Here is a 27999-nt window from a genome sequence, read left to right as displayed (position 1 = left end):
GACAGTTTTGTTTACAACAACTGCAGATGGTAGTGAAAATTAAGACTCCTGGTAATTAGCAAGTCTCAATGAAGCCGCAATGTTTTAAAAATGTCAACGTTATATAGTAACATAGTAACATAGTAAGTTGGGTTGAAAAAAGACATACGTCCATCAAGTTCAACCATAATGCCTATATATAACCTGCCTAACTACTAGTTGATCCAGAGGAAGGCAAAAAACCCCATCTGAAGCCTCTCTAATTTGCCGCAGAGGGGAAAAAATTCCTTCCTGACTCCAAGATGGCAATCGGACCAGTCCCTGGATCAACTAGTACTAAGAGCTATCTCCCATAACCTTGTATTCCCTCACTTGCTAAGAATCCATCCAGCCCCTTCTTAAAGTTATATAATGTATCAGCCAGCACGACTGATTCGGGGAGGGAATTCCAGAACTTCACAGCTCTCACTGTAAAAAATCCTTTCCGAATGTTTAAATGGAACCTCCCTTCTTCTAAACGAAGTGGGTGCCCTCGTTTCCGTTGGAAGGACCTACTGGTGAATAAAACATTAGAAAGGTTATTATATGATCCCTTTATAAATTTATACATAGTTATCATGTCACCTCTTAAGCGCCTCTTCTCCAGTGTAAACAGACCCAACTTGGCCAGTCTTTCTTCATAACTGAGACTTTCCATACCCTTTACCAGCTTAGTTGCCCTTCTCTGGACCCTCTCTAACTCAATAATGTCCCGTTTGAGCACTGGAGACCAAAACTGAATAGCATATTCTAGATGGGGCCTTACCAGCGCTCTGTAAAGGGGAAGAATAACCCCCCTCCTCCCGTGAATCTATACCCCTTTTAATACAGCTCAAAACCTTGTTTGCCCTTGCCCCTGCTGCCTGGCATTGCTTGCTACAGCCAAGTTTATTATCTACAAGGACTCCAAGGTCCTTCTCCATTATGGATTTGCCTAGTGCAGTCCCATTAAGGGTATACGGGGCTTGCATGTTTTTACATCCCAGGTGCATGACCTTACATTTATCCACATTAAATCTCATCTGCCACTTAGCTGCCCAGATTGCCAGTTGGTCAAGATCCTGCTGCAGGGATGTCACATCCTGGATAGAATTGACTGGTCTGCAGAGTTTTGTGTCATCTGCAAACACTGATACATTACTCATAATACCCTCCCCCAAGTCATTTATGAACAAATTAAACAAAAGTGGACCCAGTACAGAACCCTGAGGGACCCCACTGAGAACCTTATTCCAAGTAGAGAATGTGCCATTAACAACCACCCTCTGTACCCGATCCTGTAGCCAGTTTTCTATCCATGTGCAAATGACTTTACTAAGACCAATAGACCTTAGCTTAGAAAGCAGTCGTTTGTGGGGAACGGTATCAAATGCTTTGGCAAAATCCAAATAGATTATATCTACTGCATCCCCACTGTCCAGCTTCTTACTTACCTCATCATAAAAAGCAATTAAATTGGTCTGACATGACCTGTCCTTCATAAAGCCATGCTGATTACTGCTCATAATGGCATTCTCCACTACATAATTTTGAATGTGATCCCTTAACAAACCTTCAAATAACTTGCCCACCACGGATGTCAAACTTACAGGCCTATAATTGCCAGGCTGAGATCTTACTCCCTTTTTAAATATAGGAATGACATTCGCCTTCTTCCAATCCCTAGGTACCATACCTGTAAATCTGACCCTAGCTCTCTCAGTACCCGAGGGTGTATTCCATCTGGCCCAGGTGCCTTGTTTACATTTATCGTGTGTAACCCTTTAAGCACCATATCCTGTGCCAACCACTGTGCAGTTGGAGCTGAGGCAACAGTGCAGCTATTGGGTGGGACTTGGCCCACTGGCTCCTCTACTGTATACACAGAAGAAAAGAACTGGTTAAGCACATCTGCCTTTTCTGTATCCGCTGTAACCATATTGTTATTATAACTCAATGGGGCCACACCCTCAACCTGCATCTTTTTACTATTAATATACTTAAAAAACTTTTTGGGGTTAGTCTTGGCCTCGGCCGCGATGCGCTCCTCATTTTCTATCTTTGCCTTCCGGATTGCTGTTTTACAACACTTGTTATAGTGTTTATAATCATAAAACGCATCTACTGTCCCCTCTGACTTATATTTCTTAAAAGCTTTCCTTTTTTTCCCTATTAACTTCTTTACCTCAGAGTTAAGCCACATAGGGTGATTCTTAACACTTCTACTTTTTCTTATTAATGGAATGAATTGAGAACAGTAATGATTTAATATCATTTTAAATGACAACCATTTCTGCTCTGTGTTTTTATCAGAAAACATAATGCCCCAATCTATGCCCTGAAGCGCTGCCCTTAAGGAGCTAAAATTTGCCTTCCTAAAATTCAGTGTCTTTGTTGCCCCCGTGTAAATTTGCTTCCTGCACCAAACATCAAATGAAATAACATTATGGTCACTATTACCCAGGGGTTCAACCACTTGCACATTTGCTATACGTTCTGGGTCATTAGAGATCACTAGATCCAGTATAGCAGTGCTGTCCAACTGGCGGTAGATTCTTTACTATCTGTGAGAAGCTCAACCCATAAGGATTCAGCTCCCTCTGTTAACCCCATCACTTCCTCCTTGATATTTGCTTTTAATTCCTGCTTAATGAACAGACACACTCCTCCTGCTTTTCTATTGCCCCTGTCCCTCCGAAACAATGTATACCCCCCAATATTAACTGCCCAGTCATGAGACTCATTCAACCAAGTTTCAGCAACTCCAATCACATCATATTTCCGCTCCAACGCCAGTACCTCCAGCTCTCCCATTTTACCAGTCAGACTCCTTGCATTGGTAAACATACATTTAATACTGGTTCCGGCGTGAGAATGACGTGTAAACAACTTATGGGCCTCCCTGCCATATCAACAAACTACTGCAAATACAGCAAATAACTGCAAATACAAAAGCCTGGATGACAAAATTAATTGTAGAATAGATGCATGCCCTAGTAAACGTCTTGTTTCTTGATAGGTGCCCTGCTTACTGACCCAGCTTACATCATCCCAATGTCAAATTGCTATTCTTCCCAGCCAACTGTACTAGTGAGCGACAAACATTTATGTAGAGTCCATGGTCTAAATCGTACTTCAGAAAAAGTAAATGGGCCCTTGGCAGGCAGTGCACTAATAACCTGGACACCTTGTGGGGGAGGTCCCTAACTGACTTATATGAGGCCTCATGATTTTCAGCACCCCTTTATACTGATAACTATGTATAAATATATAAGGGGATCATATAATAACCTTTCTAATGTTTTATTTACCAGTAGGTCCTTCCAACGGACACGAGGGCACCCACTCTGTTTAGAAGAAGGGAGGTTCGTTTAAATATTCGGAAAGGATTTTTTACTGTGAGAGCTGTGAAGTTGTGGAATTCCCTCCCCAAATCAGTCGTGCTGGCTGATACATTATATAACTTTAAGAAGGGCCTGGATGGATTCTTAGCAAGTGAGGGAATACAGGGTTATGGGAGATAGCTCTTAGTACAAGTTGATCCAGGGACTGGTCCGATTGCCATCTTGGTTTGTTGCCTTCCTCTGGATCAACTAGAAGTTAGGCAGGTTATATATAGGCATTATGGTTGAACATGATGGACGTATGTCTTTTTTCAACCCAACTTACTATGTTACTATGTTACTAGTGGATATCCAAGTAATGTTTACAAAGAGGCAGCTGGCAGTTTCATGAAACAGATCAGCTATTCACTGCATGCCTTTATATTATGCAAGTGCATATATGATTGGGACTATTGTTTATATGAATGCAAAGCCACTGGCAAATACACTGTTACTCAGACTAGAAGGTACAGTACATTTTTTGACCTGTGCATTCTGGAAAGAGTGAGTCTCCAGGATGTGATGCTATATTCTTTTTCCCTTTGCTTGTTTTAAGGAGAATAATGTATCAGCCATGCTTGCAGCATCATTTTAATTGATGCTGAGTTTTAATTCAACTCCAGATTACTCAGGTACTACAACAACTACCTGCAATGATAGTATAATAATGTATCCTCCCTTCTTTTCATGGGTTGTTCCCTGTAAAATTGCACCCGGGCCTGTGCCCTTCAAATTTGGCATTGAGATTACGTCTGGAGGGTGGGAAGAGCCTGCACTCGGGCCCCGCAACCTATAGTTACGTTATAGATATTAGTGTAATATGGCCAGACATGTGGAATGTCAAACTACACTAACAAATCTGTCAGATCTCTTGGGGAAGTGTAGTCTATAAATTTCTGTAATGGCTGATGACCTGATAGTGGCAAAACATTTGTTTTTTAATGGCAACAAAAAACAGCCATTTGTGCATCATGGTTGTACATCCATCAAACTACATTCAAAAAGATTTGACTGTGGTTAGTATTACATTTCATGAAAAGCAATGGAGCAGCAGCTCCCTCTAATGAGCAAAAAAAACATTTGCAGTAACACTGGTACCTTCTGGCACTAGGAACCATCTAACCCAGTTTACTGCTTCTTTGAATACGAGTTATAAAACAATGTCAACCCCAGATTCTGTTATAGATATGCCTGGCTGTACATTTTTGGTGTTGCAAACAGTTTTCCTAAGTCTTTTATTCTGTATTTTGTTCCTGATTACTCTGGAAAGCCAAATAATTTCCTTGTCTGATGAATACAAAGGTAAAAAAATTAGTCAGATCCCTATCAATACTTCCTGTGATTAAAAATGACAGTCAAAGCTATGAATGGTACAAAGTGACTGAACTTTATTCCCTATCAAACAGGGAACTGCATAAGTGGAATGTAATAGTATTAGCTATCATAACAGATTGTTTAACATTGATATCATGTACTGAGCAGGTAACAATCACACTGAAGCAAAAAACTTCTTTTGCACAAACATTCATTGTAGCCCTAGGTAAATTAATGGAGGGGAGGTTTATCCAACCTCAAAAAACTTGTTGCAAAAAAATTCTTATAAGGAATATCTAAGCCTGCTGAAAGATGCCCAATGTCTCCTTGTCATTATACCTTTTTTATTTTGTTTGCTATTGCTTGTACCAAAGACTAAATGAATGGATGTCACTATCCCAAGTGGCCAAAGCTGTTTCAGCATCTCAGCATGGGGGGCCCAGAGGAATACAAAACTCTGAAAACTGAAATCAATATTATTGGCCACAACTACATTAACAGGTGCTTAAGTAGATGCACGGAGTTAACTTCCAAATGCATGGAGTGAATTTCAAGTAATCAAGGATTACTTGAAGAAGAGAAGCTCATGTCTTACAGACCTGTTCTGTACTTTATACTTACCAGAGAAGCTCTTCTTAGCAACCGGCTTAGGGGCTTTGGATCATCATCTGGACTGTTCATTTGCAGCTTGTCTAGAAGTTCTGGGGGCAAGCGGATGTCCATCGGTAAAGAAAGCCTCTTGCTGACATCCTACAAAGGAAACACATGAACATTCTCTCATGCTTGCTTAAAAAGTACTTTTATCACTGCCAAGACTGCTGTCAAGGTAATTAATTCAGCAGTCATTCTGTAGAGCAGTGCTGTCCAACTTCTGTGGTGCCGAGGGCTGAAATTCTCTAGCATACATAGCGGAGGGCCGCTAATGGAAGTCAGTTTTGACCACTCCCATGTTATCACAAAAACTTTTAAGACCATGCCCAAATATATGGTGGTAGCACAGCATAAAGGTGGGGATATCAACCACCATTCATATGTGAAAGAGTTATATTAAGTCATATTAAGACATACCCTTAAATCTATATGCCTCCTTCTCCCCTGTGGATAGTACAACAACCCCCAGCTCATACTTACACACCTTAGGGACCATTTAATGGCTATGTCCAACTGGTAACAAACTCCCAGAACAAACCCCTGCCAGGTTCACCTCCCACAGACAGCATAGGGCAGTCAGAGTATGGCACACACAGGCAGGGTAGGGCATGCAGAGTATGGCACACACAGGCAGCATAGGGCGGGCAGATTATGGCACACACTGGCAGTAGTCTGCCTGCCCTATGCTGCCTGTGTGTGCCATACTCTGCCTGCCCTTAGCTGCCTGTGTGTGCCATACTCAGCCTGCCCTACCCTGCCTGTGTGTGCCATACTCTGCCTGTCCTACCCTGCCTGTGTGTGCCATACTCTGCCTGCCCTACCCTGCTTGTGTGTGCCATACTCTGCATGCCATACCCTGTCTGAGTGTACCATACTCTGCCTGTGTGTGCCATAATCTGCCTGCCCTTAACTGCTTATGTGTGCCATGCTTTTCTTGCCCTATGCTGCCTGTGTGTTTCATACACACAGGCAGCATAGGGCAGGTAGTACATACAGTGACACAATGCTGGCCCTGCTCCTACAGTCCTACTCTGCCTGCCTACCCTGCCTGTGTGTGCCATACTCTACCTGCCCTTAGCTACCTGTGTGTGCCATACTCTGCCTGCCCTACCCCACCTGTGTGTGCCATACTCTGCCTGCCCTACCCCACCTGTGTGTGTCATACTGTATGCAGCATAGGGCAGGTAGTACATAAAGTGACACAATGCTGACACTGCTGCACCGGTGCCTGCTTTCTGAGGTGTGAACAATGTGGGTGCTTAAAATCTGAGCCTGAGGTGTGAACAACGTAGAGGGTGAACAATGCAGAAACTAAAAGGTGTGAACAACACAGGGGATTACATGTTTACAGCCTGAATCTGAGGTTCTGAGGTATGAACAACACAACAGTTTCTGGTACTTGTGGGTCTCACACACTCATGTTCTGAAATGGTTCTAGTTATGCCTTGACAGGTAACATTTTTTAAAGTTCTGGGAGGCCTGACTGGCTTTGCAAACCTAGTGGATTGTAAAATAATGAAAGGTCACAAAATCTCTAATAAACCATGTTTTTACAAGTTCAATTTATTACATTATAGTAGTCCTACCTGCGCACCACTATAGAAGCATACAGTGCCCTTTTTCTAGTTGTGCCCAGCTAGGAGCATCAGGAGCAGTACATTCAGATGCAACAGAGCTTAGTTCGTAAGACTGACCTTGTCGGACTAGCCGGTTCAAATTTTGGGATCTCTGGCAGGTGTAATTACTATGTGGTGCTGCTAAAGAATGCTGCATTGTGGGTAAAAAACATTTACAAGATATTTGAGCCTGGTTTTTTGCACTTAACATATGCCCAATAAATGAACTCTTATAATTGTTTACTGTCCATATGTTACCAGCAAAGTGCTGGAACAGTAAACAATACAGCAACCAGGTTTAAGCTGACTTTGTATACATGCAGTGTAAATGCTAAAGCAAAATGGAAACAGTCAGTAACTATTACATAACGATCTCTGAAGATGAACAAACAGGAGGATAAGTGGGTTAACCAATGTGAAAATAACTGGTTTCCCAATTACATTTTAAAGCAAGGTCTACTCACATCAGTATTATTGATATGTTACACAGTAAAACCACATTTAGGTACAGTAAGGTACATTTTTAGGTACACTTCATATAAATGAAGAAATTTTCTATTCACAATTCGTGTACCCAAAACTTTTCTCTTCTTTGATGTTATTGATGTATGTTGCCCCCAAATTTAAATAGGGTCTCAGATTCAATTATCAAAAAACTGAGGGACAAACTATGAAAAAAATTTGAGAGAGGCAATTAGCGATGCACCAATTCCATTATTTTGGGATTTAGAGATTCATCAGAATATTAAACCGAATCTGAATCCTAATTTTCAAATGCAAACTAGGATAAGGAATGGTTAAAGAGAATGGTGAAAATTTTCGACTTCCATGTTTATGTGAAAAAAATAGCGTGGATTTGGCCTAAGACAAAATCTTGGTCGAATCCCAACCCGAATCCTGGATCGATGTATCCCTAGAAGCAATACAATGTTTATATTTAAAAAAAATGGGCAGGGACAGGGAGTTTTAAATAGATGTCTGATCCTGTCTTAAATAGGCTCTATGGTTTTTCCCACATATAAAAAGCGACAGGAGCACTTGAGATAAGCAAGTGTATTAGCATGAACGAAGACAAATAGCGAACCCATGCCTTCGCTCATCACTATTTCCAAGTGTTCTGAGAGATTTTGAGGTTTATGATAAAGCAATAATGGAGGACATCTTAACCCCTTTATATCAGGATATGCTTCTAGCTAGTCCTTGCCAATGTTTTCAATAATATATACATACACATACATATATATATAAATATATATATATATATATATATATATATAGCACAAATCAAATCAGATGCCGCACTCACAGGACTTAGTGAAAAAATACAGGTTACATTTATTTATGCAAATACGTCAACCTAACGTTTCGGCCGTATCCACAGCCTTTCTCAAAGAGAAAATAAAAGTCACATTTTCTATAGGGTGTGCTGGTATTATATATACACACACAGACATACCTATACAAGCCTACTGATAGACTCACATATATGAAAGCATATATATTATATATTATTATAAATACAGAATGTAATGAAGATCTGCACATCACAGGGCTTAGAGGTGATAAAGAACACGTTATTTGGAGGCTGACTTTTCGGCCTACACAAAGGCCTTTTTCAAAGTGTGTAGGCTGAAACTTAAGCCTCAAAATAAAGTGTTCTTTATCACCTCTAAGCCCTGTGATGTGCAGATCTCCATTACATTCTGAATATCTTATTTTCCAGACTGCACCCAGGCCATCAGAAAAAGGAATTAAACGTGGGTGCCTGCTACCATTGACTGTATATTATTATATATACATACTAAACTAACTGTGATCTTGAGATCACAGTAGCTTTGGATAATTTTCTTGTCCAAGAAGTCATTCAAGCCACTCTTAAAGGTTAATGGGTATTCCTTAGTCTCACTGCCTCCGTGCAAAGAACCACCTACACTGCTTTAAAGGAAATCTCAGTTCCTCTGATCCTTTACGGTGCCTTGATCATTTTTATGGTAAAAAAGATCCCCTGCTATCTGTCTATTCATCGTTTTATTGTTCTATCCCCTTTACCAGTTTAGTTGCATGTGGTGCATTTGGAGCACTTACAGTAGAGTTGGAGCTAGTCCAGCATTAGCTTCAACTGTGCATGCTCCTGCAGGCTCCAGCCATCTGCGAATTGACAGTGGCAGCAACCAAAGAAAATGAAGTGGCAGTAATTGGCCAGTAACTGGCCAGCTGTTAGGGCTGGAGTATTATTATTATTAATAATAATAAGTATTTATTAAACAGCCTGTGTATTGACCTATTTCTGAATTGGAATTGTCATGCTGCTTTTTCCTACAGCTGTAGGTATAATGTTGTATGGTTATCCTCTTTAATAATTAAAAAAGCTGAGGCCAGTTTTCATCCTATTCAACACAACCTATTTGTAGTGAAGCATAACAGGTCACTGTGGGCCTTTTTTCCATTAGCAGTACAGGTACTAAAACAAACACACATTTTAATGCAACTGGCAAACATAAAAGTATACATTCTAATAGATGCTGCTAAAAATGCTTCAGAAAACTGAAAAATCCCTCCACCTAATAGCAACAACAATGTCAGTGACCAGGGATAATTATGTAAACAGATGCATTTGTATGTGAATTAGGCCTTGCCTCTAATAGCTGGATCAGAATAACCTTTATTTTCTACCCGGAGCAGACGCGACTCAATGTCAGTAAAACAAATTGTGCCTTGGGCATGATGTTGCACCATTTGCTGTGCTCTCTGCTGTACCATGTTAAGCAATACATTTTTACCCATATATTCATATATCTAACTATTCATTATTTTATTACTTTTTGTTCTATTCTAATCTTTACCAAAGAGCTATATCCACGACTTATCTTAGTTCCCTGCTGTAAATAACTAAAAGGTTTTTATTCAGACTGTCACACAACTTCCTCTTAAACTGACTGGCAGACAGGAGAGCTCTATGTAAAACAAATAAATCAGACTGCAGTGTCATACCACACTGTTTACAGCCTGGAATAAAAACATTTTTCCATGATTTATTATTATTTTTTACAGTGGCATAAAGCACCTAGCCATTTAATTGAATATGTTGTTGCTACAACACAAATGTACAACAAAGCATTTCTCTGCAGCTTTTCTTGTTTTGAAAGACCATTCTGCAATCCAAACGGATCACAATCAAGCAGTCAGAAATAAAAACCTTGTCGACCGATACCATCTCAGTAGAGCCACAGTTTTCTCTTTCTTCCACTTATAGCCACAGTATATCATTTCAAAATCAAAACAGCAAACACGGATTTTTAGCAATGGACTTTATGTTTATAAACAAATATTCAATCATATTTTACACATTGTATTTTGAAATGTGGTACATTGCCATGAAAGTACAGTGAAACCCCTCAATTTTACATACCCTCATTTTAAGGTCCCACAAATATATAATTCATAATGTTTTCCCTCATTTAACATTTTACCAGATTTTACACCATTTTTGGCCCCTGAAAATATAAAAGGGGGGTTCTACTGTAAATGCTCACTCACTTCCATGGAGAGACGGCGCTGAACAGTCTTCCTATAACTCAGTGCAGTCGGAGACAAACCCTCACCATCTGATGGAGACAAGGCAGCATTTCCTGGGCTCAGCTGTGCCACCTGCAGGTGGGAATGACCAAGGCCTGAGGAGGGAGAACAGAAAATTCAGTAACGCAATTTATATATACTATTATACTTTGCTTCAAAGAATTCAACACAAAAAAGGATGATCAATGAAAATAGCAGTAAAGAAACATGCAGTTTGGAAATAGTGGGCAAGAAACTGCCACCATCAGCTTCTTTAGCAGCCACCATACTAACATATGGAGCCAAAAACTATTTGTAATGTCCACTTTATTTCCCCAAAAAACAGGCCTACCCTTTTTCTTTCCCTATTTCATCTCTGCAAACAATCATGACAATTTTTGTTATGTAAGAACTAATTCAAAATGAATTGTCTCCTGTATGGTAATTTATTTATTAGCATTCAATTGTGCTTAAGAACAAGCTGAAAGTATGAACATTGCACACAACAGACCACCCTCTTCTTTAGTATCATGGTTCCCATGCAAAATGTTTATATGGTTACAACATATTAATTTGCATATTTTTTAGTTATCTGCAACCACCAACCAGAAATTCCACTAACATGAAAATGTTAGGCTATAATACAGGCTATAATACAACAGGAACACAGGATAATCTGTTAAAGCTGTTACCCAGTGTCATACATGTCCAGACAGTTTGACACTGGTGGTAAATAGAGGTTACTGAACCCCACAATAAAATTATTTTAGAGCCCTCCTAAAGATTAGGAAAAGACATTTTTTTTATAAACATAGACTATCTAGCAGTGCCCCAGTGCCCCTCATCTCCTGTACCTGCAGGCCTTACCTTCGTCTCTAGTTACAATCCATTTTAAAGCATGGTCATCAATGGTTTTACAGTTATTTATAAATGTAATCCTATGACAACACTCCTGGTCCCTGGTTCTGACTCCTGAAATAATGTTGCAACCCTGCCAGACCAGGAGAACTGGCTTCCACTACATTGTTTCAAGAGACAGAGAACAGAAAGAGATAAACAAATAATGGCAGTGGAATTTTTTTTTAATTAATGTATATTGGAAAAACGCATAGGATGACATTATCTGTCATGATGAAAAACAGGTAATGGATGTGGATCCCCTTCAACTCTTAGCCAGTGGCGGATTAATGATATGTGGGGCCCCTAGGCTAGACTTTGCACAGGCCCCCACTCTAGGCTGTATCGGTGGAGACACAGATACAGCACAGACCACAGTCAGCAGGCAAAGCAAGGAGTCCATGTGATCAGGGGGCCCATCTACCCATTTTAAATTATTTTTCACCTCTACTCTTCCGTAATTCTTTTACTTATTTCTTGCACTGGCTGGGTTGTGCTGAACCTGACACGGCATAGAGAGGAGAGAGCTTCGGTGCAAGCTCCCAGCAAGGTGCACTTGACCAACCCGACCAGTAATAATAAGTAAAATAGATACAGAAGAGTAGATCTGAAAAATAATAAGGTCTCCCTAGGTTAATATGTAATAATATATAGTTTGTAAGGTGTACCATATTTTGTCTAAATGATTTCTAGTGGTAAGATATGAATAGGAACATTAATAGGTTTCTCTCTTGGGAACCAGTTGTATTTTAATTTGTTCTCCTTAAATCCCTCCAGTGTCGCCCTTTTGAAAATTTAAAGCTGCTCACCACTTCCCACACAAACAGTTGTTGCATTAATGTACAGTCACTGGTTCTGAGAAAGCATCGGCAGTGCAGGAAAAACTAACACTGAATAAGACTTTCAGAACGATGAGCAGGTACAGTAAACACAACAGCAGTAAAGTGGAAGATGCCAAAGGAAATATTTAAGAATGGCCATCAAAGGGCTGTTTTTTATTATTTTTTTTAAAAGTAAAGCAGCTTTTCTTTCCTAGAATGCAAGGTACAGGTATGGGATCCCTTATACGGAAACTCGTTATCCAGAAAGCTCCAAATTACAGAAAGCCCGTCTCCCATAGACTCCATTTTACTCAAATTATTCAGAATTTTAAAACTGATTTCCTTTTTCTCTGTAGTATAAAAACAGTACCTTGCAATTGATCTCAACTAATATATAATTAATCCTTATTGGATGCAAAACAATATCCTGTTTTATTCATTTTTTAGTAGACTTAGATCCAAATTACGGAAAGACCCCTTATCCGGAATACCCTTGGTCACAAGCATTTTGGATAACGGGTCCTATACCTGTACAAAGAGTCTTCTAGGGGGAGAACAAAAGTAAGTAGCATGCCATTCTCTTGATGTTTGCAGGGTTACACTGTTGATTAAGCTACAGGTTTTCCCTGAGCAAAATGGCTCAAATACTTGGTCTGCATTTTACAACATAAATAAGTTGTCCAAAAACTATATCTTCAGGCATTTTGGTTATTTTTGACCATACTGCTTAAAGCTATCTAGATATATGGGTTTCTCTGGAAACCAGTGTTATCAAAAAGACAGGCATGGGATCTACTCTTCAGACTGAAAAGGCCTGGGATTTTCTGTTGTTTGAAATACCATGCCTTAAAAAGACCAGGAAAGCATAAAACAAATTGAAACTTTCCTCTAGTTGCCACAATTGTTTTCTGGCACCCAGGTAACCAGTACATTGATTCAAGCTGGTGCAATACAGCTTCTAAAGTATGTTCTGTACTACACATGAACTCCCAAAAGGCAGCACACAGTATATAGGGTAGCAGAGAATAAATGCTGCTTTTCTGGAGGAAAGTACGTCAGTCTGCATTTTTTAAAATCCTTTACGTGTGCAATTTTTTTTTTAAAACACTGTAGGCTTTTGCCCAGACCTGCATCCATTCAAGGCTCACAGGGAACTGAGTAATTACTGATTGCCCTAGTGTAGGAGACAGATATAGTGCCCTGCTCAGTGTGCGACAGGTACCAGTTTAGTAACCCCTGAAATTTTATGCTGGGCCCTTTAATGAATGGGCCCCTAAAAAGGGGACAGCGGAAATGCCAAGGGAACAAGAATGAGAATAAGAAAGAAATATTGACATTGTAAAAGGAAGAACTGCACATCACTGTCTATGAAGTAGTTAAATGGATTGCAATGAATTGATGATCAAAGAAAAAAATTCTGGTAACTCCAGCTCTAAATGTCCTGCATATAATGAGTGTCTCCCGTGTGTTTGATTCTCCCTCTCTCTTGTTATCCCATCGCCCACGCGTGTTACCGCTGCTCCCTTTGAGATCCCTCTTTAATTAAGGATATGTCTCTCAGTCCTCACTCCCGCTGCTCATAGCAAAAACCAATTTATCTGCAATGGGGATTTGCCAGCTTCTTCCTCTGTGACCTCTGTAAACCGTTTAATGAAAGGAAGAGAAAGAGAAGGAAAACCTCTTGCAGAAGCAAGAAGCCTGGATCTGAAAATATCACTGCAATATGGAAACGAGAAAATAATGACAAAATCTGCAATGATAGTGCATATTTAGTAAATGATAACGGGCCAGGAAGGCACTTAGCTATCCAATTACAGTGACATAGGCAAAAAAGCAGCATGAGAACACCTTAAGAATTCACACAGGCAGCCTTTTCGCTCTGCTGAAGAATGCTGGGAACTGAGGCAAACAGAATGTTCTATTAGTGAGACTGCTGGGAGTTGGGGGTTTACACCAACACCAGGATAATTTTACCTTTTAAATTCAGTGTCTGTTATCTCTTAATCCATTATTGCAGTAGACACAATTGACACTTCAATGGTGGGGGAAATTGAACAGAGGAAGTCAGCTCTAGTAAGAGCTAACGTTTTCTGTGTTCCTTAATTCTTTAAATCCCACTGTATACAGCTCATAGAGAATTTCTAATTGTTTTTAAATTATCTAAAGGGAATTTATTCAGGAAAATGGCTGAAGTTATAGATGGAGGTAGGCATTTCAATTAGGGATGCACCAAATCCACTTCTTCGTAAAGGATTTGGTTGAATACCAAACTGAATCCTAATTAGCATATGCTAATTAGGTTTTGGAAGGGTTAAATGTCAAAAAGTTTTCAACGTCCATGTTTACGTGACAAAAAGTGACGTGATTCTTAGAATTTGGATTCAGTTTGGCCAGGAGTGTGGATTTGGGAGAAACCGAATCCTGCCGTAACAGGATGAATCTTGGCCAAATCCCAAACTCAATCCTGGATTTGGCGTATCCCTAATTTCTATGTATTAGCTGTGCCAAATGGTTTCTAGGGCTTTCTAAGGGTGACCTTCATGTGTCAGTAAAGTTAATGTAACCAACAAATATACATAAAGAATATGCATCCATCTAAGAAGGCAGAAAAACTTCATCTTAAGCCGTCTCAAGTTTAATTCAGGCAGAAGAGGGAGGGGAATAAATTTATATTGACTCCCAAAGGGCTAGCCCCGTAAATCTATTAATGAATGACTCTTATTGACATAATTACATAATTTAGATTATTAAGTAATTATTATTATTAAGTAAGTCTCAGGGGCTGATAAGAGCAAACAATTCTTCTACAGGAATGTGTAAGTTCATATATATGTGCCACAGCATGCACCTAGTGCCTTAAAGGAGAAGGAAAGGCTAAGTCACTTGGGGGGCCAAAATGTTAGTCACCCTCAATTGACTTTAATTTGCTTACCTTTTAGCCCAGGCTTGTGTCCCTGTTAGGAGAAAACGGCACCAGCCTGGGGTACATGTAGCGAGCGCGTTTCTTCTGCTGACGAAATCCCTGGGCCGGCGCATGCGCATAAGAGTGAAAAGCAGACTTTCTTGTTAAAATTCGGCTTTTCACTTTAATGCACATGTGCAAGCGCGCCAACGCAGAAGAAGGAAGCGCTCGCAGCAACCCTGAGCTGGTGCAGTTCTCTTTCCCTTTATGGGCCAAACTGTACAGTGGCGTAACTACTTTGGGGGCAGGTGTTGAACCTAGACTAGACCTACCTGCCAGAGTTGGACTGGGCCCAGATTCGATCCCCCCCAGGACGCTCCCGCAATCCACCATCTCCCTCCCCTGAAACACTGCAGGTAAGTTTCTTTTATGAGCACTTGCGGGAGGGGGACGGTGGATTGCGGGAGCGTCCTGGGGGAACCGGATCTGGGGTGCAGGGTCCCCTGAGACAGAAGCCCCCCAGTCTGAACCTGCTGCCCACTAATCATTGTGACATTACCTTATGGCAGAGCAGATATTAAGTGAAAAGGACACAGCTTTATTCCCTAGATAAAAAAAATTAACTGGACATGTTCTGCTCTTATTGGCCTACATGTGTTTCTGCCAGCTAATTCTTTCCTTATCCATTCTGGAAGCAGCTGCTCTGCGGGTGGATGGGGGAACAGAGCAACAACAGATTTAAAAGCTACAAAAGAAAGCAATGATACATGAAAACAACATCTTACATTCAGGACTATATATGGCCATTTGCAGGAGAGCTAGGATGGCATGGATGATATTACTCAAGTTTTGGGTAGCTGTAATGTTTTAATAGGTGGAGGGTTATGTTATAACTTCCATGGCCTCCATTTGGCAGTAGGCTTGGAAAGGAGGAAATAGGCAGAATGAAACCAAATAAATAAAAAAAAGTTGCTTTGATTACTGCATTTTCCCTTCATCTTTAAATCAAATAAAATACATTTTCAATGGCTTTAAAAAATTTTCTAAATGTAAATGCAGCTGAAAAGCTCTATTGTGATGTCTGCTCTCTGACCTTTTGGTTCGAAAGAAAATGTAGCAAAAATCAGTTCTACTACAGGTTTGTTTATCAACTGGCTTCTTTTACATTGTTTCAAAATTCAGAACCAATAGTGCAGGATATATAAATAGGCAAATATACTGCTTTAATAACGAACACATTTACAAATAACTTAGCAAGAATGTATTTATACTTAATAAAACATTTTATTAGCATTAGTATTTTATTGGAATTGGTTTGGTGGAGTTCCCCTTTAATTAACCAATTTGGCTGGTATAATTTGCATTATAGAGTTTAATTTTCATCTCATTTAAGTGTGAATTACACTATTATGCAAGAGAAATGCATCCCTAGATGGCCCTCTTACCAAGCAGAAAAGTCTGCTGCTTAGTTTAATTATTTTACAGTATGTATAAAAATCTTTATAAACACGTATAAAATTGTATTTCCGGATAATTTCCCTCAGTTGTATATTTGTCCTTTCTGGCATATTTGTCTTAATAAAGTTCACATTCAATGATTATCTATACCAATGATCCCCAACCAGTGGCTGAGAGGCAACATGTTGCTCCCAGTGGCCCTTAAAGTAGGAGCCCATTTTTAAATTTCTAGCTTGGAGGCAAGTTTTGGAAGCACAAAAACACAGTTTTACTCTAAGCAGAGCCGACTGCAGGCTAGCAGTCCACATGGGGCTACCAAATAGCCAATCACAGCCCTTATTTAGCATCCCCAAAGAATGTTTTTAATGCTTGTGTGGCTCCCCAACACTTTTTACATCTGCATGTGGCTCACAAGTAAAAAAGGTTGGGGATCCCTGATCTATACTGTAAGTCGTACCTTGCCATAGAATATGTTAGCTTTTTATAAAGAGTAATACATGTAAAACTGTTACCTCCACTTCTACTCACTCTCCTAACTCAAGTAAAGCAGACAAAATAACAGTGGCTTCATAGCTTAGCCCAGTGCTGTCCAACTTCTGTGGTACTGAGGGACAGAATTTTTCTGGCATACATGGTGGAGGGCTGATAATGAAAGCCAGTTTGACCACTCTCCTTTTTTAAACCACACCCACTTTAAACCACACCCATGTTATCACAAGAGCTTTTAAGACCATACCCACATTAATGGTGGTAGCACAGATAAAACCCAAATGGTTGGTGTAGGGATCCCCCTTCATTCATATGTGAAAGAATTATATTGAGTCATATTAAGAAACACCCATAAATCCATATGCCTCCTCCATCCCTGTGGATAGCACAGCAACCCCCAGCATGTAATAACACACCTTAGGGACCATTTAATGGCTTTTCAAATGCTAACAAACTTCCAGAACAAACCCCTGCTAAGTTCACCTCCCACAGGCAGCATAGGGCAGGCAGAGTAAGGCACACTGGCAGCATAGGGCAAGCAGGGCATGGGACACCCAGGCAGCATAGGGCAGGCAGAGAATGGCACACACAGGCAGAGTACTGCCTGTGTGTGCCATACTCTGCCAGCCCTACCCTGCCTGTGTGTGTCATACTCTCCTTGCCCTACTTTGCCTATGTGTGCCATACTATGCCTGCCCAGTGTATGACACACAAAGGCAACACAGGGCAGGCAGAGTGTGGCACACACAGGCAGGGTAGAGTAGGCAGAGCATGCACACAGGCAGCATAGGGCAGGCAGAGTATGACAAACACAGGCAGCATAGGGCAGGCAAAGTATGTCACACACATGCAGCATAGAGCAGGCAGAGTATGGCACACACAGGCAACATAGGGCAGGCAGAGTATGGCAAACACAGGCAGCATAGGGCAGGCAGAGTATGGCACACTTAGGCAGCATACAATGACACAATGCTGACACTGCTCCTACAGTCTCTCTGAGGTCTGAACAGGTGAACAATGTGGGATTTTACAGTCTGTGCCTAAAGTGTGAACAATGCAGGGTATAACAATTCAGAGATTAAAAGGTGTGAACAACACAGGGGATTACATTTTTAAACAATACAGGGGGATTACAGCCTGTATGATGAGATGTGAACCATGCAGGGGGGCAGTAAATCTCAGTACTGATATCATTTAACCAAAGGTAAGCAGTCACAGCAGCCAGACCGTTGGAGGGCCACACCGAGTGGCCCCCAGTTGGACAGCCCTGGCTTAGCCTAAGGTGCAAGTTATTGGAAAACATTTTACAACCCCAGCCAAAGGTCTCCCAAACAAAATGGGAGGATCCTCAGCCAACAGCATTTCAAGTTCTGGGTGACCATGGCTAGTGATCTGGTGGATGTGTGGAGGCATACAAATCCCTTTTAAATGTAGAAAGATCAATTTGTTTATTCTCAAGTGGACTGTTCAGGTTTGGTGAATATCATTGCAATTGCTGTAATACCTGTTGCCATTATTATATTCTTATAAAATCACATATCAATGCCAAACCCCTCAGTTTCTACTGAAATTACCTTGCTTGTTTTTCAGACTTATTAGATTTACTTTTAAGCATCCCAGCATCTTCTGTGACTCCCATCTTGGTACAAATTATTGGCATATGTCACAACTTATTATGACTAACGAAATACTGTCACTAAACTTAACAAGAGAATATTAACAGAAAACTACAAAGATGCAATCATGCTGGAATGTCACACCCCACCACTCCTACTGTTATTCCAACAAGACCAAGCTAATACATTGGTAGAGGAGATGCTGCAAACATTAGAGTGCAACAGAGCTATCACTAACACCCCTTTAGATTACCCCTACCCTATCACCCCTTTTAGCAGCGTAGGTGGTTTTTCACGGTGAGGGCAGTGAGGTTGGGGAATGCCCTTCCTAGAGATGTGGTAATGGCAGATTCTGTTAATGCCCTTAAGAGGGGCCTAGATGAGTTCTTGAACAATCAGAATATCCAAGGCTATTGTGATACTAATATCTACAGTTAGTATTACTGGTTGTATTTATAGTTTATGTATGTGAGTGTATAGATTGGTAGGTGTGGGTTGTGTGTGCTGGGTTTACTTGGATGGGTTGAACTTGATGGAATCTGGTCTTTTTTCAACCCTATGTAACTATGTAACATTACAACCTGGGACCTTGGTCCCATTTCAAAACCACAAAGATACTATACAGTCAATAAACACAGAATCTGAGAGCTCCAGCTCCATTTACTAAAGGTCGTTAAAAGCAGCTATAACTCATTGCTCATTAAAGGAAAAGGAATGGTAAAAACTAAGTAAGCTTTATCAGAAAGGTCTATGTAAATACAGCCATAAGCACTCACAGAAATGCTGCATGGAGTCCTCTGTAAAAAGATTTGTTGTCTCTTTGTTTTCCTGTGCTAGAGACAAGCAGCTCTCTCCCCTCTCCTGCTCCCCCCTCCTCAAGAATACTAAGACTCCCCCCCTTAGGAATGTGGATCTGAGCCAATCAGCCAGAAGCTTCCTCATAGTCTTACAAACTGCTCATGTACAACAGTCTTGGTCTCGGTGCAGAAGCGAGGCATTATGGGAACTTTCTTTACACAGCTCAGCGTTTTTTTTTTCCTATGAGCCTTCTGATCTTCTGAACGGGAGATCACTAAGGGCACTATTGAGAGAACTGAAGGTATGCCTGCAGCTTGAGATTAACTCTTTATTAGTTTTTACTTCTCCTTTAAAGGACAGGTAAACCCCACACACAAACATTTGAAATCTTTTAATACTTGCCACTCTGGTTGTCCAGAGGTTAACAGTAAGGCTGCAGGATCCCCTTAAAGGGCATATATGCCATACATTTTTACAATGCACTAAACCATGTAAAATAGAAGTAAGTTCTTTTATTTTAATACCTTTCAGTTCAAATATGTCCATAACTACTTGAAAACTGTGCTCTACCCAGACCTTATGCCAGCTTCTGGTTTAGACTCTTCAGTGTGTGGCTGGGGCCGCTGGCCCTGATAGACTTCAGTAGAGCTACTTAAAGTGCAGTGAATATGCATAAGGTGGGTGGGGCTTTGCAATGTCACAGGCAGTCCCTTCCTGCTCTACTCGCTCCTCTCCCCCCGCCCCACTGGCAACAGCACAAGCAGAGAGACACAGAAGGAGGAAACTGGGAGGGGTTTTTCCTGCTACTGTTGAGTAAAGTCTGTCAGTCAGTGCTGTGACCAGTTCCTGTGGGAGGCTGAAGCGACACTCCCACCTTTCATTTTAATCTGGCTTCTGATTAGAGAGGTTGTATATCCAGCTCTCACATAATGACAATTTTAGGACATAAAATGCTTTCAAAACTTTCTTTCTGCATAATTTTGAGGGAGGATGAATATTATAATTGAATATGAACTTTATATAAAATGTCTGCTTTAATCACTTAGATTTCCTTCTCCTCCTGTAACCCACTTGGCCCCCTCCCTCAGGAATTTGCTTTGGCTGTTGGCTCATGGGCATGCTCAGTTTTTATCAGCTCAGATTAATAAACACACCCTCTAGTCTAGCAACCTAATCTGGTTCCCATAGAAACTCAGGTCCTAACCTCCTCTCCTGAGCTTAGCTTAACCATTACAGTGCTCAAAGTAGAACTTTTATCAGAGACAGTTCTGCCTGTGTGAGCCTTGATCCTTGATGAAATTTATGCTGAATAAGGGTCTGTGTGTGTATGCTGTTTGCAGATTGAAATGTAACTGATGATGTATCAGAGGAAAAGTGGCTGCTGGGTGAAAGCTGCTATTTGTTTTATGTGATGCTCCTGGCAAACAAAGGGGATATATGCAGTACAAAAGATGCCATTTGGGTGGGGGAAACCTGCCCAACTGATATACAGTGGAGGAAATAATTATTTGACCCCTCACTGATTTTGTAAGTTTGTCCAATGACAAAGAAATGAAAAGTCTCAGAACAGTATCATTTCAATGGTAGGTTTATTTTAACAGTGGCAGATAGCACATCAAAAGGAAAATCGAAAAAATAACTTTAAATAAAAATTGGCAACTGATTTGCATTTCATTGAGTGAAATAAGTTTTTGAACCCCTACCAACCATTAAGAGTTCTGGCTCCCACAGAGTGGTTAGACACTTCTACTCAATTAGTCAACCTCATTAAGGACACCTGTCTTAACTAGTCACCTGTATAAAAGACACCTGTCCACAGAATCAATCAATCAAGCAGACTCCAAACTCTCCAACATGGGAAAGACCAAAGAGCTGTCCAAGGATGTCAGAGACAAAATTGTAGACCTGCACAAGGCTGGAATGGGCTACAAAACCATTAGCAAGAAGCTGGGAGAGAAAGTGACAACTGTTGGTGCGATTGTTGGAAAATGGAAGGAGCACAAAATGACCATCAATTGACCTCGCTCTGGGGCTCCACGCAAGATCTCACCTCGTGGGGTGTCAATGATTCTGAGAAAGGTGAAAAAGCATCCTAGAACTACATGGGAGGAGTTAGTTAATGACCTCAAATTAGCAGGGACCACAGTCACCAAGAAAACCATTGGAAACACATTACACCGCAATGGATTAAAATCCTGCAGGGCTCGCAAGGTCCCCCTGCTCAAGAAGGCACATGTGCAGGCCCGTCTGAAGTTTGCCAATGAACACCTGAATGATTCTGTGAGTGACTGGGAGAAGGTGCTGTGGTCTGATGAGACCAAAATAGAGCTCTTTGGCATTAACTCAACTCGCTGTGTTTGGAGGAAGAAAAATGCTGCCTATGACCCCCAAAACACCGTCCCCACCGTCAAGCATGGGGGTGGAAACATTTTGCTTTGGGGGTGTTTTTCTGCTAAGGGCACAGGACAACTTATTCGCATTAACGGGAAAATTGACGGAGCCATGTATCGTGAAATACTGAACGACAACCTCCTTCCCTCTGCCAGGAAACTGAAAATGGGTCGTGGATGGGTGTTCCAGCACGACAATGACCCAAAACATACAGCAAAGGCAACAAAGGAGTGGCTCAAGAAGAAGCACATTAAGGTCATGGAGTGGCCTAGTCAGTCTCCGGACCTTAATCCAATAGAAAACCTATGGAGGGAGCTCAAGCTCAGAGTTGCACAGAGACAGCCTCGAAACCTTAGGGATTTAGAGATGATCTGCAAAGAGGAGTGGACCAACATTCCTCTTAAAATGTGCGCAAACTTGCTCATCAATTACAAGAAACGTTTGACCTCTGTGTTTGCAAACAAGGGTTTTTCCACTAAGTATTAAGTCTTTTTTTGTTAGAGGGTTCAAAAACTTATTTCACTCAATGAAATGCAAATCAGTTGCTATCTTTTATTTAAAGTTATTTTTTCCATTTTCCTTTTGATGTGCTATCTGCCACTGTTAAAATAAACCTACCATTGAAATGATACTGTTCTGAGACTTTTCATTTCTTTGTCATTGGACAAACTTACAAAATCAGTGAGGGGTCAAATAATTATTTCCTCCACTGTACATTGTAGGAAAATGTAGGGTTTACATGTCCTTTAATGCTACACATTTATTTGCATCATGTTCAAAATACAATCATATGAAAAAGTTTGGGAACCCCTCTCAGCCTGCATAATAATTTATCTCCACTTTCAACAAAAAAAGATAATAGTGATATGTCTTTCATTTCCCAGGAACATCTGAGTTGAGTACTGGGGTGTTTTCTGAACAAAGATTTTTAGTAAAGCAGTATTTAGTTGTATGATATTAAATCAAATGTAAAAAAATGGCTGTGCATAAATTTGGGTACCGTTATAATTTTGCTAATTTGAATGCATGTAACTGCTCAATACTGGTTACTGGCAACACCAAATTGGTTGGATTATCTTGTTAAGCCTTTAACTTGTGTCAAATCATGAGAAAAGTTATTTAAGGTGGGCAATTGCAAGTTGTGCTTCTGTTTGACTCTTCTCTGAAGAGTGACAGCATGGGATCCTCAAAGCAACTCTCAAAAGATCTGAAAACAAAGATTGTTCAGTTTTATGGTTTAGGAGAAGGCTACAAAAAGCTATCTAAGAGGTTTAAGCTGTCAGTTTCAACTGTAAGGAATGTAATCAGGAAATGGAAGGCCACAGGAACAGTTGCTGTAAAACCCAGGTCTGGCAGGCCAAGAAAAATACAGGAGTGGCATATGCAGAGGATTGTGAGGTTACAGACAACCCACAGATCACATCCAAAGACCTGCAAGAACATCTTGCTGCAGATGGTGTATCTGTACATTGTTCTACAATTAAGCGCAATTTGCACAAAGAACATCTGTATGGCAGGGGGATGAGAAAGAAGCCCTTTCTGCACTCACGCCATAAACAAAGTTGCTTGTTGTATGCAAGCCACAGTCATTTTGGAACAAGTGCTGATGAGAAAAAAAATTTTGTTATTTGGTCATAACAAAAAACGCTTTGCATGGCGGAAGAAGAACACCACATTCTAAGAAAAACACCATAATTGAAATGCAGAAAAATATCTTACAATTCTATGAGATATACAGAAAAAGCTAAATAAATATTTCCCCCTCTAAAAAGATACAGCTCTTGTTATTACAGGCATAAGGTTGATACCAAACTTCTCATGTGGTCATGTGAGATGTGGACTTTCCCAATGATGTTTGTCATGAAAATAGGTTGGTATTTTAATCTTTATACTAAATGTAGGCTAAGCAAGTGAGCAACAGGGATTGATTTTATTCATAACAAAGCTTACACAAATGAAAGCATGAGGTGTCATGCAGCATTTTACAAGCCAATGTTTCTCATTTGTGCTAATTGGATTCTGGCAGTGTAAGCTTCCAGCTGGAGCAGTAATGGTGGAAAGATATATTTTTCTATGTTCATTTTCTATGGGACACTAGAATTACTGGTTATTCTCATTTCAGCAGTGTTCTTATTAGTAGTCTGAACCTGATTTGATGCAAGTCTCCATGAAACAGCCACCCAAGGCACAGGCCCAATAACTGCCAATATGGAAAGTACAGTGCTGTTCTTAGTATTAACAAAACATTGCCAGTTATCAGCAATTTAAGCTCTCTAAAATGATATTCTTCTCATTTTTGGACTATGGTTACATATGTCTCCGATAAGCCTAGCAATTCTCAAATAAGAAAACAAAACAAAAAAAGTTACGTGTGATATCAGACACATGGACATTAAAGAGGTGGTTCACATAAAGCCTGGGTTTTGTTAATGGGCACCTATCAGCTAAAAATTATCTCCCGCACCAGAAAGTAGTATGTTTTACCAAAAAAAACCCTCTTTTGCAAGCACTCTGTCCCGCATTTTGGGGCACATGGATGACTGTAAAATCTAGAACCTTACCTCGTGCATTATGTGCATGTGTGTGACCAGGATTGGGCTGGGCTGGCGGGACTCCGGGAATAAAACCCGGTGGGCCTCGGCCCTTGTGGTCCCCCTCTACCAATGTGCCTAAGTATGTGCACTCAGGGGAGGGGTTGGGTGGGCAGCGAGTGCCGGGGGGAGGGACCATGGCATGGGGTCTCTTGGGGGGGGTGCAGGGCCCCTGTGGTGGATCGCTTATCGAATGTAGCATTTGTTTCATTTAGTGTATACACTTTCTACAGATTATAAAGCCAATGATCTTGCAACTTGCCTAATATTTCTAAGCAGCCAGTAGTGGTGAAAAAGAAACGACAAAAAGAAATACTAAGAGAAACGTTCCTATTAGGATTATATAATAAAAAACACTTGCAGCCACTTATAATTTTGCACCTGGGCAGTAACCCATGGTAACCAATCAGATGTTTAAAATTATTGTTTTATTTGTGGCTGGCTGAATAAAAAGCTAATCACTGATTGGTTGCTATGGACTACTTCCCAGGTGCAAATTTTCCAGTGTTTATAAATGGGGCCCATTTGGCCAGGTGCAGTACATCATAGCAGTCAATCAGCAGGAAGCATTTACTGTTCAGCTGTTTAAAAGCAACTGTCAGGTTGCTATAAGTTACTGTACCTGGACATACTTTGTGCCTTCTATTAAATATGGGATTTTTGTTCAAAGCGTCAGGAAGGACAAAATGTTTCAGTATATAACTTTTAGGTGCTACACAATTTTCTTTGCAACATTGTATACCTTAGGCAGAGAGCTTATACACATAGGGGCACATTTACTAACCCACGAACGGGTCGAAATGAGTCCGATTTTGCGATTTTTTCGGCGTCTTTACGAATATTTCGTTACCAATACGATTTTTGCGTAAAAACGCGAGTTTTTCGTAGCCATTACGAAAGTTGCGTAAAATCTGGCGATTTTTCGTAGCGTTAAAACTTGCGCAAAAAGTTGCGCCTTTTTCGTAGCATTAAAACTTAAAAGGTGCGAAGTTTCGCGTAAGTTTTAAAGCTACGAAAAAAGCGCAACTTTTTGCGCAAGTTTTAACGCTACGAAAAATCGCCAGATTTTACGCAACTTTCGTAATGGCTACGAAAAACTCGCGTTTTTACGCAAAAATCGTATTGGTAGTGAAATTCGTAAAGACGCCGAAAAAATCGCAAAAAATACGAAAAAGTCGCAAAATGTTCGTTTTCAAGTCGGAACTTTTCCAATTCGGGTCGGATTCGTGGGTTAGTAAATCAGCCCCATACTGTTGTGGTTGTGCTGACATACAGAATACTAGAATACTTAGAACCTAGAATACTACGTTCTAGAAGAGGACTGCCTTGTTCTCTACTATGTTCTATGCAACATAGTCTTTATAGGCATTTCTACATTCAGACAAGCATAATAACATAACAAAATAGCTTGCTTTTTTTACCACTAAAAGTCCCAAAGATGATTATTGTGCGAAATGGTCAACTGTTAAAGAACCCTAATTTAAAATAAAACAGCCTGAAGCTATGTATATGCACATTTAACATCATTCTAAAGGTTTTGCCTTTTTCTCCATTTTATAAATAAATGATGCAGCAAACATAACAGCCACTCATTGTGGGCTGCCGTGCCCACTGATAGGTGCTAACTGAAATACAGTATTTTAACCCTGCCTGAACTTCTGTCTCTATTAAGTACCAGGTAGCCTCTAGTGTCAATAAGCAAAATCAAAGCCCGTACATCATTCACGTCCTTATGATGGCCTGATCATACCAATGGGCTGCCCCACTGACATTTGGCCAAAAATATGCCAGATATTGGGCCAGTTTACAATCCTAGTGTTAATCTATTGGTGCATCCTTTTTCATTCCTATGATCTATTGTGATCTGATTGTTTAACCAGGGGTCATATGATCAGCCCAACGTGGCCCAGTCGGTAAGTGTCCAAATTAGTCAGCATCCACTCGTCTGGTGACCTCAACTAATGGTTGCATCCCCTGGTGTATGGCTATTAAAAAAAAAGGCTATTAAATCCACAAACACTATTATAAGGGCAACACAGAGCTACTTAGTAGCAGCTACTTGTCACGGCTAGAAAATACCCTGCCATAGATAATAGAATTGCCTCCACTAAAACACATGTAGACCCTATAGGCTGATGTCAGACGTGGCGTATGGCGTATATATTCGGCAAGTGAAAAAACGCTTGCCAAAAATACCGCCATATGCCTACTACCTGTGCCTGCACCTGAATGAATGAGATACACTCGGGTGAAGGCACATGTAGCCGAAATATGCATAAAAACGCGACACTTTGCATACTCTCACGTTTTTATGCAGATATCGGCTCCATTATTTTTGTAGCTGTGAAAAGTATTTGCTGCTAAGTATCTCAGTGTGTCTTTGCCCTTAAGAGGAACTCCAGCTTCCGAACCAAAATTCCTTAAAGAGCCCCACACAACTCTGAAACCCCTCATATACATATCACTGTAATGTGCTCCTTTAAAAAGTATGGCTTAATACTATTTTTATATCCTGCAATCCAGCTGCAAAACAGTCCTTTTCTTTCTGCATCAATTGAAATCCTGGCAGGGGAGAAGGGACTAAAACATTGATGTTACAAATTGTTACAAACATCTTCTCTACAGAGAGCATGCAGCAACTATATAACACACAGTGCATTGTGTGTTACTTTCCTTATCGACATCACATGTGCAGAGAATTTTGGGATTTGGAGGAAGAGGCTGAAGACAGCTGACTGCTGTTACATTTTATGTAAGTAGTCAGCCAGATTGGCAGGAGAACAGGGGGGCCGGGCTTAGGTAACTGTTAATAACCATATTATTGCATTAAAAAATCATGAAAAGGCTGAATATTTTAATTGATGTATATTGCAAAGTTATTTTAAATTATGTTTTCTTTTCAAAAAGCTTACGTTGTGTTTGGGTGGAGCTCTACTTTAAACTTAAATAGAACTTTAAACCTTTGAATCCTGCTGTTGTAAGGACATTTTTAAAGGTCACTGATAAACAGCTAAGTAAAAGAGCACCATGACAGCTTACTTAGTTTAACTCATGCGCACAGGGAGTATACCAAGTTATCAACCTTATCATCTGACCTGTTGACAGTGGAAATGTGACTGGTTTATTTGCTACTATACTGAATTACTGGGAGAGCTCAAAGACATCAGGAGCTACAAGAAATTAGCATGTGATGTGTGTACACTTTATAAAAGAAAAGTGATGAGTTTTTTTTATAAGAACATGTCAGCAGGTTGGAGTTTGTGCGCTTGCTATACAAAGCACACTGTTGAATGACACTTCAATGCCTTTACATACATATTATCAAAGTTACATACTTTTAAATATTTTATGTAATTCCAAATATTTGGGAAAAAGGTAAGTTTCCATTAATTTCTGGGGCACAGGGTTACCCAGTCCAAGCTTGCTGAGCTCCTAAAAAATCTAGTACTGCACATAGTCATTATTGATGTACCTTCAAGTACTGGGCCTGAAACTTATATAAGCACCAGTATGGTCTCTG

General features: G+C 40.4%; 1 protein-coding gene across 2 annotated transcripts in view; it reads right to left on the bottom strand.

Moving 5' to 3' along the window:
- cdk18 (cyclin-dependent kinase 18) overlaps positions 1-27999 on the bottom strand; it is a 98061-nt gene that overhangs the window by 30481 nt on the left and 39581 nt on the right. For both annotated transcript variants that reach the window (XM_031895866.1, NM_001006836.1), the window contains 2 exons: positions 10499-10632; positions 5316-5444 (listed from right to left, as the gene is read on the bottom strand). In XM_031895866.1, the coding sequence (XP_031751726.1) occupies positions 5316-5444; positions 10499-10632 (263 nt within the window). The remainder of the gene's footprint in view (positions 1-5315; positions 5445-10498; positions 10633-27999) is intronic.

This window comes from Xenopus tropicalis, chromosome 2 (assembly GCF_000004195.4).
Source record: "Xenopus tropicalis strain Nigerian chromosome 2, UCB_Xtro_10.0, whole genome shotgun sequence".
NCBI lineage: Eukaryota > Metazoa > Chordata > Amphibia > Anura > Pipidae > Xenopus > Xenopus tropicalis.
This window is presented reverse-complemented; position numbering and strand designations above follow the sequence as displayed.